This window comes from Nomascus leucogenys, chromosome 19 (genome assembly GCF_006542625.1).
Source record: "Nomascus leucogenys isolate Asia chromosome 19, Asia_NLE_v1, whole genome shotgun sequence".
In the NCBI taxonomy this organism is placed as follows: domain Eukaryota; kingdom Metazoa; phylum Chordata; class Mammalia; order Primates; family Hylobatidae; genus Nomascus; species Nomascus leucogenys.
In genome coordinates, this window is record NC_044399.1 from 75,088,692 (window position 1) to 75,106,425 (window position 17,734).

A 17,734-nucleotide genomic window follows, 5' to 3' on the forward strand; every position below is an offset into this window, starting at 1 on the left:
CGCGCTCGGACCTCTCCCTCCCTGCCCGGGCCACGTGTGCGCGCGCCGGCTCCGGTGGGCGGGGCCAGCAGCGCAGGACCCGCCCCTCCCTTCGCGAGACGCCGCGGCCCTGCGGGCGGGGGCTCCGGTCCGGGCTTTGGCTGTGGCCCCGGTGTAGTAGCGGGGGCGGCGGCCGGGGGCAGCGCGGCTCCTTCCCTTGTTGTGTGTGTCGGTGCCTCCTCGCCATCTTGTTGCAAAGCCCTTTCTTGTCGGCGGGACTCCCGGGGGCCGCGGGGCGGGAGGCATCGGAAGGGAGGTAGAGAGGGAGGGGAAGAAGGGAGGCAGTGCCGCCTTTTTTTTTTTTTTTGCATCCCATTTTTTTAAATTTGCAATTTTCTATTTTGCAAATATTTTGAGAGACATTGATTTTTCTCCCCGTGCTCCCCCGTTCTTCCCTGCGGAGTGCGCTGCGCCGCTGTCGCCCCCCGGAGGTGATCCCTCCCTCCTGCCTGCCCGCCAGCCTGACCTGTGCCCGGCTCGCGGGCCGCAGCCTCGGCCCCGGCGCGCCCCCGGCAGCTCTCGGCGCGATGAGCATAGAGACGCTACTGGAGGCGGCCCGCTTCCTGGAATGGCAAGCGCAGCAACAACAGAGAGCACGTGGTGAGCGGCCGGGCTGGGCCCCTGGGGCACTGGGGAAGGGGAAGCGAGTGACCCCGGTCCCCGAACCCACGCGAAACCGCGGACAGGGCCCCTTCCCGGGCGGCCTGCGGAGCCTAGCAGCGCACGGCTCCCCGCGAGAGCCGCCGCCCGGGGAGGGGTGATGTGGGCAGTGAAATTAATTAATGAATTCATTAACATGCTGCGAGGGACCTGGCTTCTGCGGGCGCTACCCCGGCTGCCTGGCACCCCTGTGCCCCTTCTGTGGGGGGCTGCTTTTGCGTGGGCCAGCGGACCCCTCGGTGGCACTGAGGATGTGTGAGCCGGGGGGTGGGGTGAGGAATGGTGTTGCGTGGGGGTGGCAGGCTCGCGTGTGCGTGCGTGTGTGCACGGGGGATGTGTGATGTGAGCCTCGGGAAGAGCAGATGAACGGACGTGTACACGGGCGTGTGTATAGCACACGAGTGGGCGTGTGTGTAACGGAGTGGGGGTGGGGACTACTCTACGCCGAGCAGCTCTTCGGCTTCCCTGGCCCCGTGGGGAGGGTGCGGGGGGCGCTCCCGGCAGATCTACGCGCCGCTTGGGGCGGAGGCGGCCTTTGCAGAATGAAATGACATCGCGTGTCTTATGATCCTGGCCAGCCCCGCCTGACCCCGCCTCCCAGAGCTGGGCTGGGCCGCGCGTCCGAGGTTTGGGTGAAAGCCGGGCTAATTGGGCGTTTGCGAAGTGGCCCGCGGGTCGCTGGGGGGCAGCCCCCGGGCCCCCCTCGCTGCGCCCCGCTTTAGCCAGTGTGGAATGTGGCGTGTCTGCGCGTTCCAAACCCGCTCTCGCCTGGAATGTTGCGTGTGCCTGCGTTCCGAGCCCGTTGGTTACACCGGGTGGTGACGTGGACGGGCTCCGCCCCCGACCACGTGCACCGGGGACACTCCTGCTGGGGACGGCGCGGCCCGGCCCCTCCTCACCGCCTCGCGCTCGGCCGGGGGCGGGGCCTGGGCGGGGCTGGCAAGGGGCCTTGCGCTGGGTTGGGCCTGGGCCCGGGCCCGGGCCTTTGGGCACCTCCCAGGGAGAGCCTTTGCCCTGCGAGGGAGGAGCCGAGCTCACCTGTCGGCTCTCGCCCCTAACCTCCTGTGTTTGATCCCGAGGCAAGGGAAACCCTCAGAATCGCAGGGCGACGAGACATTTAGAGCTCACATTTTTCCACTGACCCCCAAAACGTTCCAACCATGCCCCCTGGCATCACCCGGGGCCACGCTGGAATGAGCCAGGATGAGAAAGGGCAAACTTCGGCGCTCCCTCGAAAGGGAAGAGACTAATGACTCTTATCTTCACGCGCCCTGTTGGTGGTCCCTGGCTTCAGGGTGCTGCAGAGGGGCTGGCGGGAAAGACTTCCCTTTTCCAGGGTGCTGCCAGGGCCTCGGCTCTGGAACGGTGTGTGTGCAGGACCCGGGGACTCCTGTGCCCTCCCCACCCCCCAGAATCCCCCGGCAGGGTTGGTTGTGGTGGAGAGTGCTTCGCCCTCCTTTCCTTTCTCTCTGCCTATTGTTGCTTCAATGATGAGTCATGCAGGAGGTAGTAGTGTGTTGTGTGCGCGCGCGCCGCCGTGTGCCGCCGCCGCGGCGGGCGGGGGTGGGGGAAGGGGGGAGCTGCAGCGGGCAAGGGGCGGGGGAGCTGCGGGGCCGGCGGCCTAGTCGGGGCGACCGGCTTCTCAAGGTCAAGAGTCACTGGAGATATGTGAGACTCAGATGCCTGGGTTTTGCAGAAGTGATGGGCGGGGACATCGCCCACACTCCCCGCCTGTTGCCTTGGTGGTCCAGAGCGGGGTCTGGCAGTGGAGAGTGCCCATGGTGACCAAGAATGTCCTACGTTTGGGCACAGAGGTCAGGGGAAGACCGTGCACAAGGTTTGGAGAGACGAAGTCACCTGCTGCCGCCATCAACACGTTGCAGTTCGAGTACCCACTGTGTTTAGGCCGAGTTCAGCGGCCTGGTCACAGCTTCTTGGTGCTGGTCAGAGGTCTTTGGAGATGAGTGGGTGCGGAAAGCCAGATCTACTCAAAAACTCATGTACAGGTGTCCGGAACCGATCCCAGCAGAATTCATTTTCTTCTCCCTCTTGAGGTTCTGTCCTCTGAGCTGGGGCAGGACGAATGGAAGGAAGGGCATGGCAGGTGAACCTGCTGACCAGAACGCTTTCCTGGGACCTAGGACCAGCTCTGGACAGGGATCCTCTTGTCCTTTCTCCCTTTCAGCCGCAAGCATGGGTTTCTGACCTAGACCAGCCAGTTTGCTCACATGAGGACCCTGCAGACGTGTGTGCCTGTGAGAGAGGGAAAAGGGCAGAGCTATCCTGGTGCTCAGCCAGAGGGCCTGGCCTGGTCATTCCTAGTGTTCATGGAGGTGGCTCACAGGCAACTCTTCTGCCTTGTTTGGAGGGAGTTGGTTGGGGTGTCCACAGGCTCCTGACCAACTCTCCAAGGCTTACCCTGGGCCTGCCTTAGGCACCAAGCCCCCTGTTTAGCGTGCAGATGAGAGAATTCCCGTGGCTGCTGGGGCCCACCAGTGTGGACTCCTCCACCCCAGCCCTGTGCCTGCAGAGCGCCTGGGCCACAGTCGCTTGGGAAGGTTGAAGGGAGCACACTGCCCATGCTCTTGACTGTGGGCTGAAGCCTTGGCCCCTGGGTCACTGCAGAGGGGCATGCTAAATTCTTTGGGGGCAGCCTCTGGGTGGAGCCCAGGGAAGCATGTGAGGGGGCGCACCCTGTCTGGTGGATGTGCAGAACATTCTTTAAAAGAGCCTAAGCGCAGGGTGCTCCTGAGGGAGCACCAGCCACCACCAGTTTGGTGGGTCTCCAGTGCACAGGGAAAGGGTTGCCGCTGGGTGGGAAGGGTCAGGAAGCTCTGGTAGGCTGGATCTGGCCGGGTGCAGCTCCTCTTCCTCACCACTTGTGGAGCTTTTTCATGCTGCTCCAGGTGTAACTGGGTCCTTCCTGGCACCTGTGAGGTGTACCTGCCTGGTTCTGGGTGAGAGAGGGCAGGTGAGAAGGAGGTTGCCACCTCCCAGGTGAGCTTTGGGGTTGCTTTAAAATATGGGGAATGGGGGTTGGCTTGCACCCTAGGGTCCCATCTGTCCTTGTGACTCAGGGAGGGCCCTGATTGTCCCTCTGCCTATAGAGAGTGGAGTCCATGTCTGAAGGCCAATGAAAAGTTAGGTCTGTGTCAGCCAAAGGAATGGAGGCGGGGTCTGTGTTAGGCCCTGGGATCCAGAGCCTTGTCTTGGGGTAGGGGAAGGGGCTGGGGACTACTGAGGTTGTGCCCGACTGAAAAGGGCCCTGTCACTGGAACTCAGCAGGCTGCTTGGCCACTGCGGTCTGTGGGAAGCTGGTTTTCTCCCGGACATAACCTAAGGCCTCCCCGCACTGGAGCAGGCCCGCACCGGCCTGGCATCGCCCCTTCCCGAAGGGCTAGGGAGATCTGAAAGAGGCCCGCTGGCTAGCCCAGCCCCTGAACTCCGGCTGCTGGGAAACCACTGAGGCTTCCCCTCCCAGGACGCTTCCCCCTCCGCTTCCTCCTCGGCCTCTTCCCTCTGCGGGAGGGCGGGGCTGGGAGCAGGCCTGGCTCACACTCCAGTTGTTGATTGGCCAAGGGGCCTGAGGCCTCAGGTTTTCTGGGGCCTCTGAGCCAGTAAGAGTGTGGGAGGTGGGTGCTCTTCTCCCCAGGGGGCCTTAGCCGACTCCAGTCCCCCGCGCCACCCCTTGCCCGGGTGTTTGGGGCGTGTCCACCAGCCCGGGCTGTCTGCTGCGTTCGTCAGCGGAGCGGGGCGGGCGTCCGGGGCCAGAGGAGAGGGCTGCTTGTCCCGGCGGCTCCCTGGCGTGGGGGCTGCAGACTCCAAGGGCCTGGGTCAGCCCCGTAGCCGGGGAACCAGAATGGTGGGGCCTGGGAGAGGACGAGGCAAGCTGGAGATGGAGGTGCCTCCCCTTCCCCTGTTGGCAGCCAGCTCCTGAGTGGGCCTTGCCTTCCTGCTGGGCTTTCAGCAGAGATGCTGAGCGGATGGTGGGGTGCACTGCCCTGCTCAGCCCCCATTGAAGAGCCCAGCCCATTCTTGTTTGGGAGAAATGGTCGCTGCTCTACCTCCTCCTCAGCTGCCCTCTCTCACCCAGAACCAGGCAGGTGCACTTTCCCCGGTGCCTGGCTGGACTGGTTGGGTATTTGTATTGTCTCAGGCTGAGCGGGGTGTCACTGAGGATGTCAGAGGATGCTTTAGGCCTGAAGGACAGGACATGCTGGCGCTGCTGCTGGTGGTGGGGGGGATGTTGGGGATTTGGGAAAAATGAGTTATAGCACGAGAAGGGTCAGAGAGGGACTAAGTGTGTTTGTTGAATGCTCTCTGAGGAAAAAAGGCATTGGGACCCAGCCTCGGAGTCAGGAGTGCTGGGCTGTTTCCACATGTGTGAAACCAGGGTGATGTTCCTGTCCTGCCTGTGATGTGACGTGGGGCTCTTGTGAGGATCCAGGGACCGTCAGCACTTCCTTGTGAGCATGGCAAGCGTCCTCCAGGGGTCAGGAGGCTTGCTGTGGGACCTGCAGCAAATCACTTTGCTCCCTGAGCTTCACTGACTTCATCTGTGCCATGCAGGCACTGCCTGCCCTCTAGAAAGTGCTTGGTAAACATTGTTAAAGGCCTTCCACGGAAGCTGGGATCTGTCAGCACACCCTCTTCTCTGGTGTGACGTCTTGGGTGGCTGGGCCTCTGCCTGCCTCTCCCACCTCGGCCCTGTGGCCTCTGACCCTCGCTGCCCTCACCCGCCCTCCTCCTCACTCTGCAGGCTGGCAGGTGGCCTGCAGCACCCTCTGACAGCTCTGCTCCACCCTTCCAGGGCCGCCTGTCCTGCCCGCAGCCCGGACTGTCAGCTCCCGTGACTGTCCTGTTTCCTGGTGGTGGGAAACAGGTCTGCTCAATTTGTTCACTGCTGTGCCCTGGCACTTTCCCCCGTGCCTGGCTGGGCTGGTAGACTATTTATGGTGTCTCCCGCTGAGCAGGAGTGTCACTGAGTACTGACCGGGCTAGGGTCTGAGGACGCGTTAGGGCTGGAGTTCTGGGGCCCCGCTGAGACCCCCCCCTCTTGTGTTCTCTCTGCGTAGAGGAGCAGGAGCGGCTTCGCTTGGAGCGGGAGCGGGAGCAGGAACAGAAGAAGGCCAATAGCCTGGCCAGGCTGGCACATGCCCTTCCTGTGGAGGAACCCCGCATGGAGGCGCCACCCCTGCCTCTGTCTCCACCGGCTCCCCCACCGGCACCCCCACCACCACTTGCCACCCCTGCCCCACTGACTGTCATTCCTATTCCTGTGGTGACCAACTCCCCTCAGCCTCTACCCCCACCCCCACCCTTGCCCCCGGCAGCCCAGCCTCTGCCCCTGGCGCCTCGTCAGCCGGCCCTGGTTAGCACCCCTGGACTCAGTATTAAGGAGCCTGCCCCCCTGCCCAGCAGGCCGCAGGTGCCCACCCCTGCTCCCCTACTGCCGGACTCGAAGACCACCATTCCAGCCACTGGCAGCCCCAAGCCTTTGCAGCCCCTCCCCACACCTATCCTGACCATAGCGCCACACCCTGGAGTCCAGCCTCAGCTGGCCCCCCAGCAGCCGCCCCCACCCACGCTTGGGACCCTGAAGTTGGCACCAGCTGAAGAAGTCAAATCCAGTGAACAGAAGAAGAGGCCCGGGGGGTGAGTGGGGTGTGGCAGGGTCGGGCTGGTGGGGGATAGGAGAGCTGCCCATCCCGTGGGCTGTGTGCAAGACAAGGTGCCCTCCCGGGCTGGGGCTTCAGAGGTGTGTCCTGCCTCCCCAGCTGAGAAGTGCCCCCTGTATTTGAACACGTCCTCACTGTGCCCATCTCTATCCTGGGAAGGAATGTCCCATTGCCCCCTGTTCCCAGGCTTCTGTGTTTTCTCACGCACTCCAAGGCTGAGGACTATGGCATTCCCAGGCCTCTGGACAGAGTATGGGCCTCTTGGGTGAGGGCTGGGGTCAACCGGCTGCTTCTGAGTCCCAGGAGCCCTCCTGTCTCCCTCCTAGTGGGACGGAGGGTGACAGGAGTTGTGACTATGAGCACAGACGTGCCCTCCAGGGGGTGGGCGCAGCATGGCACAGGGCGAACATCTCCCATTCTGCTTTGAGACAATGTTGGGGACAAACAGCCTGTGGCAATTTTGGGGGTGGCGGCGCAGGTTAGGAAGGCCGTCTAATCGAGTCCTCCTCCCTGAGCCTCCTGTCTGTCTGGGTTTCAGGATCGGAACCAGAGAAGTCCACAACAAATTGGAGAAGAACAGGTGTGTGTGTGTCTGTGTGTGTGTGTGTGTGCGCACGCGCGCGTGGCCCGGGCCCCGCGGGCCCTCGGCCCCAGCTCCCCCGGGTCCTGCCTCCCCCCGTCCCAGCCCCGCCCCAGGCACCGCTGACCGGCGCTCGCCCCTCTCTCCAGGAGGGCCCATCTGAAAGAGTGCTTTGAGACCCTGAAGCGGAACATCCCCAACGTGGATGACAAGAAGACCTCCAACTTGAGCGTGCTACGGACGGCGCTGCGGTACATCCAGGTATGGGGCCCAGAGGCGGGCGCCGCGCAGCTTCCCCCGCCCTCCCTCTGCCGCCCCTCCCCCGGCCGCTCCCCGCCCCGCCCTCACGCCCGGGCGGCTCCCCCGCGCCTCCCTCCCGCCTCCACGCGGGCGTTGAGCACATGGCCCGGCTGACGTCAGCGGGGCTCCCTGCCCGGGAGGGCGCGCGTGCGCAGAGGAGGGCGCGGCTCCCCTCTCGCGCCGCTCCGGAGCCCCCGCAGTCTTGGTGTCCCCGAGGCCGTGAGGCGCGCGCGTGACGCCTGGTGCGAGTCCCGGTGGCGGCTCCCGTTCGCGCGTGTTGGTGCAGCCGCGGGAGGGAAGGGCATGGGGCGGCCCGGCGCCTCCTCCTCGGCCGCAGAGCCTGGGCGGGAGCCCAGATTCCGCCCGAATGTCTGTAGCTATTTGCGGGGAGGGTTGGGCGTGGTCCCTGTTCACGCTGCGGCGCGGGCCGAGCCCCCTTTACCCCGAAGGAGGAAGGTCCTTTCGGAGCGCGCGTGGAGGCGCCACGGCCCGAGTGTGGGGTTACGCCTGGGGCGGGGGAAACTGCGATTTGACTGGGCGGCAAACAGCCCCGGGGCCGCCGAGCCTGAAACACGTCACGCTTTCCTTCCTCCTGGGCTAAGAAGAGGGGGTGTCCCTTCTTTCGGGGCCCTCTCGGCTGCGCGTCCCCTCCCTTTGGGCGTCGCTCCCTCTGCAGTGCTGGGGCCGGGGGCGCCGCCACGTCAGGCAGTTGCCATGGCGGCCTAAGCTTCGGTTTCCCTGGAAACCGGCGGGGCTTCCGCGCGTCGGGCCGGAGGCTGTGGGGGATGGGCCGGCGGCCGCGGAGACGCGGAGCCGTTGGGGATGGAGGGACGTGCGGCTCCCAGCCCGCGTTGGGCGCGGTGGGCGGCGAGCCGGGACTCTCCCTCTCCACCCTCTGAGGAAGCTCCGGGGGCGGCGCGGCGTCACGGGCCCCGTGGGAGGGGTGGCGAGGAGGGTCCAGCGCGCGAGGAGCCTACCGCGGGGCGCCGCCCCTCCCCCGGCCTCGACCGCGGGGTCACAGCCCTGAGGTAACCGGAGCCTGACTTGCTGAGGGAGGGGCTGAGGTGCTGCTTCGCAACTGCTCTAGGCGGGCAGCTCCCTCCCAGCCTCCCGCGAACGCACCCTTCCGCCCGCCCTCCTGGCCAGGGGGCGGGGCTGGCGCGCCTCCAGGCAGTTTCCGGGCAGCCGGGAGGGGCGGGGCCGGGTTCGCGGATTGGCTGCAGCGGGGGGGGCGGTGCTCTTGAGTCGCGGAGGGCGGTGCAGCCGGCGAGGGTGACGCAGGGAAGCCGCGGCCGCGTGGGTGCGCGCGTGCTTCGGGGTGGGGCCTCGGGGCGCCAAGCGGGAGAGGGCCCCGGAGGCCACGACAGGCCGGTGGTTTATTTCTGGACTGGTTTTGCAGGACGTGGGCTTGGTTGTAGTTTAGTCGCAGGTCTGGCCGAGGGTGTTCATGCAGACACTTCACTGCACTCCCGACATTCGCTTAGTTATTATTTTTGAGAAATAGGAAGGACGGCACGGCGAGTTCCTCTTTGCAGATACTACTTGCAGAGGGCGCCTTGCGTAACGTGTGGGTTTGGAAATGAATCGGAAGGAGACTCAGCGGCAGCCGCAGAAGGAAGCTCTTGAGGAGCTGGGCCCGGTGAAGTAGGAGCCGGGGTGGGCCTCACTCAGGCTGTCCAGAAGGGACACCCATTCTGGTGTTGGTCACAGAAGCAGGAAACTCAAAGGCCTGTCTACAAACCATTTATTCATTTATTCATTGAGGTGCGTTTAGCGAAGTCTCTGCTTCTGGGAGAATGGTGGCGAGCAAGTAAAAAAGCCTGGGTCTCCACCCTCCCAGGCTGGGTCTTGTGGCAGATGGTGAACAAGTCATTCTCAGAAGACGGCCGTGTGGGCATAATAGGGACCGGGCGGCGGGATCTGTTCTGGGGAGGAAGGATAGTTGTTCCTGAGGAAAGGACCTTTGAGGTCTCAACCTGCAGGATAAGTCTGGGTGGCAAGGAGCAAAGTGGAGGCCAAGAGCCCAGGGGCAGCCCAGTTTTTCCAGCAGGAGGGAACAGGATGCTTTTTGGAAATAAAAGGCACGGTGGCTCGCATCTGAGTCCCAGCTACGCTACTCGGGAGGCCAAGGCAGTAAGAGCGCTTGAGCCCAGGGAGTTCGAGGACAGCCTGGGCCACAGAGTGAGACCTCCGTTTCTAAGAACAAACACAAACACGGTCAGGAGGGTGTCACTCAGAGACGGGCAGAGTCAAGAGCTGGTCCTGGAGATACCAGTGGGGCTGTGTAGACTGGGGGCTTTGGTTGTTTGCTGAGAGCAGGAAGTTGTGGGAAGAAGGCAGTGGTCCCCAGCCAGAATCCAGAGTGGCTTGGAGGTGGTCAAAGGTTTGAAGACAGCCACAGTAAAGTGGTCAGAGACAAGAAAAATAGGTACCAAACCGTGCATCCAGGTAGTCACAGAAAGGAAATGGGTTTAGAATGAAGCAATGTGGGTTAAAGTTAGATCCTGGGGAAACCTTCGAGGGGCCTCTAGGCCTGTGAAGAACTGGACTAGGTGAGAAGGGGAAGCTTTTGACTCATGTCACTCCCTGGCCCAGAACTATATCCTACCCACAGGTGGGTTAAGTTCAGGACTGCTGCTTCCAGTCCCCAGCAGCCAGGTTCAAGTGAGAGCTGACTCACCTAGGGCCCCTTGTTAGAGCCTCAGAGCCAGGTGAAAAGCCACACACAGGCTGGGCGCCATGGCTCACACCTGTAATCCCAGCACTTTGGGAGGCCGAGGCGGGTGGATCGCCTGAGGTCAGGAGTTCAAGACCATCCTGGCCAACATGGCAAAATCCCATCTCTACTAAAAATACAAAAATTAGTCCTGCCTGGTGGCACATGTCTGTAGTCCCAGCTACTTGGGAGGCTGAGGCAGGAGAATCACTTGAACCCGGGAGGCGGAGGTTGCAGTGAGTTGAGATCATACCGCTGCACTCCAGCCTGGGTGACAGAGCGAGACTCTGTCTCCAAAAAAAGAAAAGCCACACAGGTGTGTGTAGGGGCAAGGGAGTTTCCTACTGTCTTTCTAGCAGAAAATGGGGAGAAACTGTTAAAGCCAGAATGAGGGAGGGCTGTGTGTGGCCTGGGACTGGCAACAGAAGTGTCAAGCTGCTAGATTTCAGGCCACTACAGAGCACGGTTCTACCTGGGTTATGTGTTGCTGGCACTAATGGTTCGAGACATCTGTCACTGGTGAGGGCAGAAATGTATGCAGGAGGGGGTGTGGGAAGCTGGCCTCACTGGTGGGTGGGGTTGGAGACTTTGCCAGGCCTGGTCAGGAAAAGCTGCTACAAAACAGCAAAACTGCTCCTAGCCCAGCGATCCCCAACCTTTTTGGCAACAGGGAGTAGTTTCCTGGAAGACCATTTTTCCATGGAGAGGGAGGGCGGGGCTGGTTTCGGGATGGAAGTGTTCCACCTCCCATCATCGGGCATTAGTCAGACTCGCCTAAGGAGCACACAAAACCTAGACTCCTGGTGTGCACAGTTCACAGGAGGGCTCCTGCTTCTGTGAGAACCGAATGTCCCACTGATGTGACAGGATCAGAGCGCCCTTGCTGCTCACCTCCTGCATGCGGCCCTGTTCCTGACAGGCCACGGACCAGTACCTGGGGTTTTGGGTCCCCTGCCCTAGGGGATGAAAGAAGGGAAACCTGGGTCTAATGGGTTATTGTGATTCTCCCTGCGATGCAGGGAAGAGACAGGACAGAGGTGGGAAGGAACATGGTCACCAGGAGTCGGGACAGCACCCTTCCAGATCCTTCCCCTGGGGCTGAGTAAGCACCCTGCGCATAGCTCTTCCTGGCTGCCCGTGGGCTCTGGGATCTAAACGGACTACGCAGCCATCCTCACCTTCATTCACAGCTGGGACAGGGACAGTGTGTGTTGAGGCGGAAAGACAAAGCATGTATGTGAGAGACTTTGTATGAGCCGGTTCCTGAGGAAGTCCTATCTTTCAGCCTCATATTTACTGCCCAGGCAGATGGGGCTCTTTTCATTTCACCCCCCCGCTTTTTTTTTTTTTTGAGACAGAAAACTTAATAGAAATTTTGTTTGCAGTTCTTACATTCTCAGTGTGAGCCAATCTGGGACCCACTACCCCACCCAGAAGCGGCCCAGTCCTGGTGCAGGGGAGGAAGGGGGGGTGGAGTGAGAAGAGCCCCATTTTTCCTCAGTGTCAGGGGGCTGGAGACGCCACCCCCTTCTCCTGCCTCTGGGCTCCAGGAAGGAGTGCAGATGGACTCTCAGGCCTATGGCTCCTCCTCCACACCACTGTCCCCCAGGTTGGAAGGGAGTGAGAGAGAAAGGGAGAGAAGGGGACAGAGGCAAGAAAAGGTGTTGATCAAGAAAGGCGAGAATCAGGGTTGAGGGCTGATGGAGAATCAAAGATGAAACACTAGTAGGCCGGGCGCGGTGGCTCATGCCTGTAATCCCAGCACTTTGCGAGGCCGAGGCGGGCAGATCACCTGAGGTCGGGAATTCGAGACCAGCCTGACCAACATGGAGAAACCCTGTCTCTACTACAAATATAAAATTAGCCGGGTGTGGTGGCGCATGCCTATAATCCCAGCTACTCAGGAGGCTGAGGCAGGAGAATCACTTGAACCTGGGAGGCAGAGATTGCGGTGAGCCGAGATCATGCCACTGCACTCCAGCCTGGGCAAGAAGAGCGAAACTCTGTTTCAAAAAAACAAACAGTAAAAGAAAATTGAGGGAGAGTGGGGGAGGAGAATATAACCAAAACCCACCCCAAATCCAAACCAGCCTCGAAAAAAATGGTGCGGTGCCCGGAAGGGCTTGGAGGCAGGAGGATGTGGGAGACAGAAGGACGGTGGGGGAGGTAGGGGCTCAGATGTGGTCTTGGAGCATGGGCAGATAAGATCTAGGGGGCAAAGGGAGGAGGATCTGTGTGTGATGAGGGCAGACGGGGTTCAGAGAGGAAAACCAAGGCGGGCTGGTGAGTTGTGTGTGTGAAAAGCCTGCGGGCCCCGCACCTGGACACGACCAGTAAGCCTGGGAAGCTAGGAGCTCGAGAGCAGGCCAAGAAAGGGACTCGGGAGGCAGCAAGGACACGTGTTGGCATTGCCTGGTGGACACATTGGTCATGACGTGCCTGGGCGAAAAGCTGCCAGCAGGGAGGTCTGTGAGACTTGAAACAGTGCGATTGATGAAGTGCCGGGTTGGAACACGGGAAAGACTTTGAGTGTGGAGGGGGCTGGGTCATGGGATGCAAGAGCCATTTCTCATGGATCAGTTTAGCCCAAGTACAGGGGGGCACATTCCTAGGCTTCGGGGTTGTTCAGCCCAGGGAGTCTGGAGGGCAGTGGGCAGGGTGATGGGGAGCAGTGTGTAGGTGGAACCTTGTCGAGAATCGTCAGGCAGGCACAGTGGAGAGTCGCCCAGGGGAGCAGGTGCGGGGAGCAGGTTGGGGACCAGCAGCCAGGAGGGAGGCGAATCCTGGAGATGAGACGGGGCGAGGTCGTGTCACTGCCTAGTGGGTCATTCTCCAAGGATGTTGAAATTACCAGGGAGACAAGTGAACGGTGAGGTGGAAGCGCAGGATCCTGGGGTTCTGTAGAGGGTAGCTCGAGGCAGAAGTGTGCAAAGTGAAGAGGCTGCTGGAGGAGGGATGGGGCGAGAAGCGGAGAAGCCCCTGAGGACGAGTTGTTGTGAAGGACAGGGAAGGACCCGCACACCTGGTTGAGCTTGCTTCAGTGGTGCCTGTCCCAAGAGCCCACACTCCTTGGGACGCTGGGCCTCGCTGGGCAGGGGCATGGACCACAACAGATGCGGTCTCCAGCAGCCCCCATCAGGCTGGGCCCGCTGGTTGCCACAGACCTGTCTCTGTGGGCCAGCTGGTAGGGAGAGGTTTGTGGGGGCTTTGGGCCCCAAGGCTGCTGCTCAGGGTGTCCTGCTGTCCCTTACTCTGTGCCCCAGTCCCTGAAGAGGAAGGAGAAGGAATATGAGCATGAAATGGAGCGGCTGGCGCGGGAGAAGATTGCCACGCAGCAGCGGCTGGCAGAGCTCAAGCACGAGCTGAGCCAGTGGATGGACGTACTGGAGATTGACCGCGTGCTGCGGCAGACGGGCCAGCCAGAGGATGACCAGGCCTCCACCTCCACCGCCTCTGGTGAGCCCCAGCCCCCACGCTGGCCCCACAGCCCTCAGATGTTACACCTCAAATTCCAGCCTCCCTGGCCAGGCTCTTGCCTGCTAGAAAAGATGGCCCCAGCCCCATCCCATTCCCACACCCCCACGAGCGTCTACGCCTCCAGCCACTTGCTTTCCTGCCCTTCTGACCTGCTCCCTGCCCCGTGTTCCCCACAGAGGGTGAGGACAACATAGACGAGGATATGGAGGAGGACCGGGCGGGCCTGGGCCCACCTAAGCTGAGCCATCGTCCCCAGCCGGAGCTGCTGAAGTCCACCCTGCCACCCCCCAGCACCACCCCTGCGCCTCTGCCTCCACACCCACACCCTCACCCCCACTCCGTGGCCCTATCTCCTGCCCACCTCCCCGTGCAGCAGCAGCAGCCACAGCAGAAGACCCCCCTGCCAGCCCCTCCTCCCCCACCGGCTGCCCCTGCCCAGACACTGGTGCCAGCTCCAGCCCATCTGGTGGCGACGGCTGGGGGTGGCTCCACGGTCATCGCCCACACAGCCACCACTCACGCTTCAGTCATCCAGACTGTGAACCACGTTCTGCAGGGGCCAGGCGGCAAGCACATCGCCCACATCGCCCCCTCGGCCCCCAGCCCCGCGGTGCAGCTGGCGCCTGCCACACCCCCCATTGGGCACATCACCGTGCACCCTGCCACCCTCAACCATGTGGCCCACCTGGGCTCCCAGCTGCCCTTGTACCCGCAGCCCGTGGCAGTGAGCCAGCCCGTGGCAGTGAGCCACATCGCCCACACCCTCTCGCACCAGCAAGTGAACGGCACAGCTGGCCTGGGGCCCCCGGCTACTGTCATGGCGAAGCCGGCCGTGGGGGCTCAGGTGGTGCACCACCCCCAGCTGGTGGGCCAGACCGTGCTCAACCCTGTGACCATGGTCACCATGCCCTCCTTCCCAGTCAGCACGCTCAAGCTGGCTTGAGGACGAGGCCACTCAGAGGCCCCCAGTGGGGACAGGGAGGGGGACCTGTCCCCCACTCTCTCACCCACCAGCTCCACACATTCCAGCCAGGCCCAGGCCAGCCCCCCACCCCCACCCCCAGGCCTCCTAAGGGAAGGGGGTGCAAAGACTCTGAGCCAAGGGAGGGAAGGGCCACCCAGGGAGTTGGGCACAGGGCAGGGGGCCACCCTGCTGCGCTAGGACTTGGTAAGATGACTCTGAGAAAATGCGAGACTCTGATGGAATGTGCCACCTGTCCGGCCCAGTGCCAGCTCCAGTGCCGCTCCTGCTTCCCTCCCTACCCTCAGAAATCAGTGCGATGTGGACGTCACGCTCCCTGACTTCTCCCCTGCCCTGCCCCGCCTTCCTGTGCTGCTGCTGCTGCTGCTATTGCTGTCTGGTGAGGTGGCCCAGGCCCCCGGCTTTCCTCTGGAGCCTCGGAGTTCTCTTCCCAGGCCTTTGGAGGGGAAATGGGGGAAGCAGAACTGAAGCCACTTGGCCCAGAAAGCTGCTGACTGGGGTGATAAGGGGCCCTGCTCTGAGCACAGGTGACAGATCATAGGAAGTGGCTGGTCTGGAGTCCCACCCGGACAGGTGGGGCCCCAGCCTGGGGCTCTCTGACCCGATTGCAGTCACTGTGATTCGTTACCGTAGAAACTACTTAAAATGATTCTCTACCAACAATAAACCAAACCCAGCCACTGCCAAGCTTCCTGTGCCCTCAACCCATTCCCTGCCACTGGGCTCTGGACCTCAGAAGGGCAGGCTGAGGTGGGGAAGGAGGGACTCGGCTGTCCTGCCCCCTTCCCCGTCCCCTGCAGCCTGGGTCTGGATGGGAGGAGAGCCACTGGACCTCTGTCCCCAGTCCCCAGCCTTGGGCTTGGCTCTTGGCTTCCAGAAGGCAGCAAAGAGGGGCGCTGTCCTGCGTTCAGCCCCTGATCTCTGACCTCTGCTGAGTGCTGGGCACTCCTCCAAGGGACAGGTGGGCCTGGCGGCCTGTGGGTTTGGATGCCTCCTGCAGTTTGGGAGACATGGACCAGCATCTGGTCTTGTTTCCAGGAGCATAGAAGCCACATCGTTGAGACATCAGGAAGGTAAAAACCCAGCGGCTTAGCCAAGTCCTAAGCGTGTCCCCAGACCAACCCTGGGACCTGTACAGAACAGAGGGCTGGAGCTAGGGCTGCCGCTTCTGCTCCAGCCCCTTTGCCTCTGTCCTCCCATCCCCTCAACACCCCGCTTCTCCAGGGGACACTTTTGAATGGACCCTCCCCGGGGAGCTGCTGAGCAGCACCACCTTTCTCTGAGAAGAGGTCCTTGGTTGGGTCAAGGACAGGGCTGAGCGTGGAAGGGGGAGGAGTCAGGGGCTCTGTGTTAGGGTGTGGCTTTCTCTGCCTCTGGGCAGCCTGCTTTGGCCTTTCCTTGTATGTGGATGTTTATTACAAGTGGCTTTGTGTCAGACACGCTCGGCTCCCCACCTGGACACACACTCACCAGTGGCCTTTCAGTGTAGCGGGAGGAAGCCAGTGTCCCTGGGTGTGAAGTTCACACTGATGGGCTGGGGCAGGGGCCTGGGCCGGCGAGGGGGCCAGGAGGGAGGGAACAGAGCTGAGGATTTTCCGGAGTGCCCTGCAGGCACAGAGGAGGTCAGCAAAGGTCTTGAATAGATTTTCTCTTGAAATAAAGAATCCTTAGATGCCTAAGAATTCCCTTCCCGTTCCCTCCTGGTCCTGGATACCTCCCAGGGGACTGTTTCCTTATTTCTCTCTCCTGGTGTGGGTAAAGGGACAGTTACAAACCAGGTCACCACCCTCAGAGGCTGAGCCCTGTGCCCACCCCAGCACAGCCACCTCTGCCAGACCCCCTGGCTCTGGGAGAGCCAGCTTTGCTATTCCCATTGTGACAGCGATGGCAGGCCTGACCCATGGGACAGTTAGAGCAGCGTCATGGAGCTCGCCCCTCCCCTCAGCCTGCCCACCTCTCCCTGCATCCTGAGGCCAGTGGCCCCCGGGCCTGCACAGATACCTCATCATCCACCCGCTGCCCCTCCCCGTCCCTGTCCCCCAGCAGTGGGGGCCTGCAAATCTAGTGCCGAATGACTATGTCCAGATTGGTGACGATGGGTGTTGCTGTTGTTCTTGTTGTCGTTTGTGAACGCTGTGATGCTGTGTGCCCAAGTGGGCAGCCACCACCCAGCCCTTCCTTGGGCGTCTCCCCCTGAGAGCTGTCGGGACCACATCTGTCCTCACCCTGTGGGACCGCCTGGCCCTCCCTCCCTAGCCCTTCTAGCCTGGGACACACACACGCACACGCGCACACACACACACGCACAAATCTTACCTCTCATGCGTGTTTTACCTTTTGATGTTCAGAGTGGCTCACTGGCTGGGAGTCCTTACCTCGGGGAGAGGGGGAGGTTGGTTCCTTGCGGGGGCCAAAGAAGGCAGGGAATGCCTGGAGGGTAACTGGGGGGTCACCATGACCCCTTCTCTCTCCAGAAACGGCTGCTTTTCCCCCCATCCCAGGGTCCCACCCCCAACCCCCAAAGAGGTGGCCCTTGTTTACAGTGAGGACTCGGCCACTGTGTCTCTGTTTCCTGAAATATAAACTGTAGCGACCCCAGACTGTAGAGATTTTTATGTGTTTGGGTATATCTGCTGTGTGGGAAAAAAAAACAAAAACTACAAAAACCCTAATTTTGTACATACTGTATTTTTACTATTGAACTGTATTCTAGTGGCTGTTCATGCTCCAAGACTTTAGTTACCGAGACATGAATACTATCCATGTAATAAGCACTTGCCTGGAATAAAATATAAAACTGAAATAAACCTGCACTGAAACCTGAGATGGAGCTGCCAGCCTGCAGCATCTGGGTCATTTTATTGCAAAAGGAGGCTGAGGCCTGTGGGGAAGCATGCGGCAAGAGCGGCGAGATCACCTGTCTCGACCCTGTTTGCCCAGCAGAGTCCTCAAGCGGCTCTGAGCCGGTGCCTCCGCTGCTCTGAAAATGGCAGTTCTGGTCGGTGTGAAACTTCTGCAAAGCTTCATATTTCCTCAGACCATTTTACAAGCATTATCTTGTTTCATCTTTCAACAGCTAAGTGAAGTAAATAAGCAAGACTTAGCCCCATTTTGGCAGATAAGGAAACAGGATTGAGGTGGCCCAGTGACTTGTTGAGGCCACACGGCTAGCTGGAGACTTCGTTGGAGCTGCAGTCAGACCTCTCAACTGGGTACAGAGTTCTTACCCAGCATCTGCCACCTTTGTGGCACCTGGGGCCAGTCCTAGACTCGGATCCAATAAAAAGGTACAGGGGAGTTGC

The 17,734-nt window shown here is 61.4% G+C and overlaps 1 protein-coding gene across 1 annotated transcript; it reads left to right on the forward strand.

The window, feature by feature from the left end:
- The first annotated feature begins 224 nt into the window (after window positions 1-224).
- On the forward strand, window positions 225-17,256 carry MNT (MAX network transcriptional repressor). The gene is made up of 6 exons (XM_030800108.1): window positions 225-639; window positions 5,775-6,354; window positions 6,916-6,957; window positions 7,107-7,218; window positions 13,237-13,429; window positions 13,627-17,256. The coding sequence occupies exons 1-6, from the start codon at window positions 567-569 to the stop codon at window positions 14,391-14,393; spliced, it is 1,767 nt and encodes a 588-aa protein (XP_030655968.1). The 5' UTR covers window positions 225-566; the 3' UTR covers window positions 14,394-17,256.
- Window positions 17,257-17,734: the final 478 nt, after the last annotated feature.

What these genes read in the sequence shown, in the direction of transcription:
- MNT (XM_030800108.1), top strand. Translation starts at nt 567, where the DNA reads ATGAGCATAGAGACGCTACTGGAGGCGGCCCGCTTCCTGGAATGGCAA. An exon ending in GCAACAACAGAGAGCACGTG is followed by an intron (nt 640 to 5,774) that starts GTGAGCGGCCGG and finishes CTCTCTGCGTAG; the next exon opens with AGGAGCAGGAGCGGCTTCGC. An exon ending in AACAAATTGGAGAAGAACAG is followed by an intron (nt 6,958 to 7,106) that starts GTGTGTGTGTGT and finishes CCCTCTCTCCAG; the next exon opens with GAGGGCCCATCTGAAAGAGT.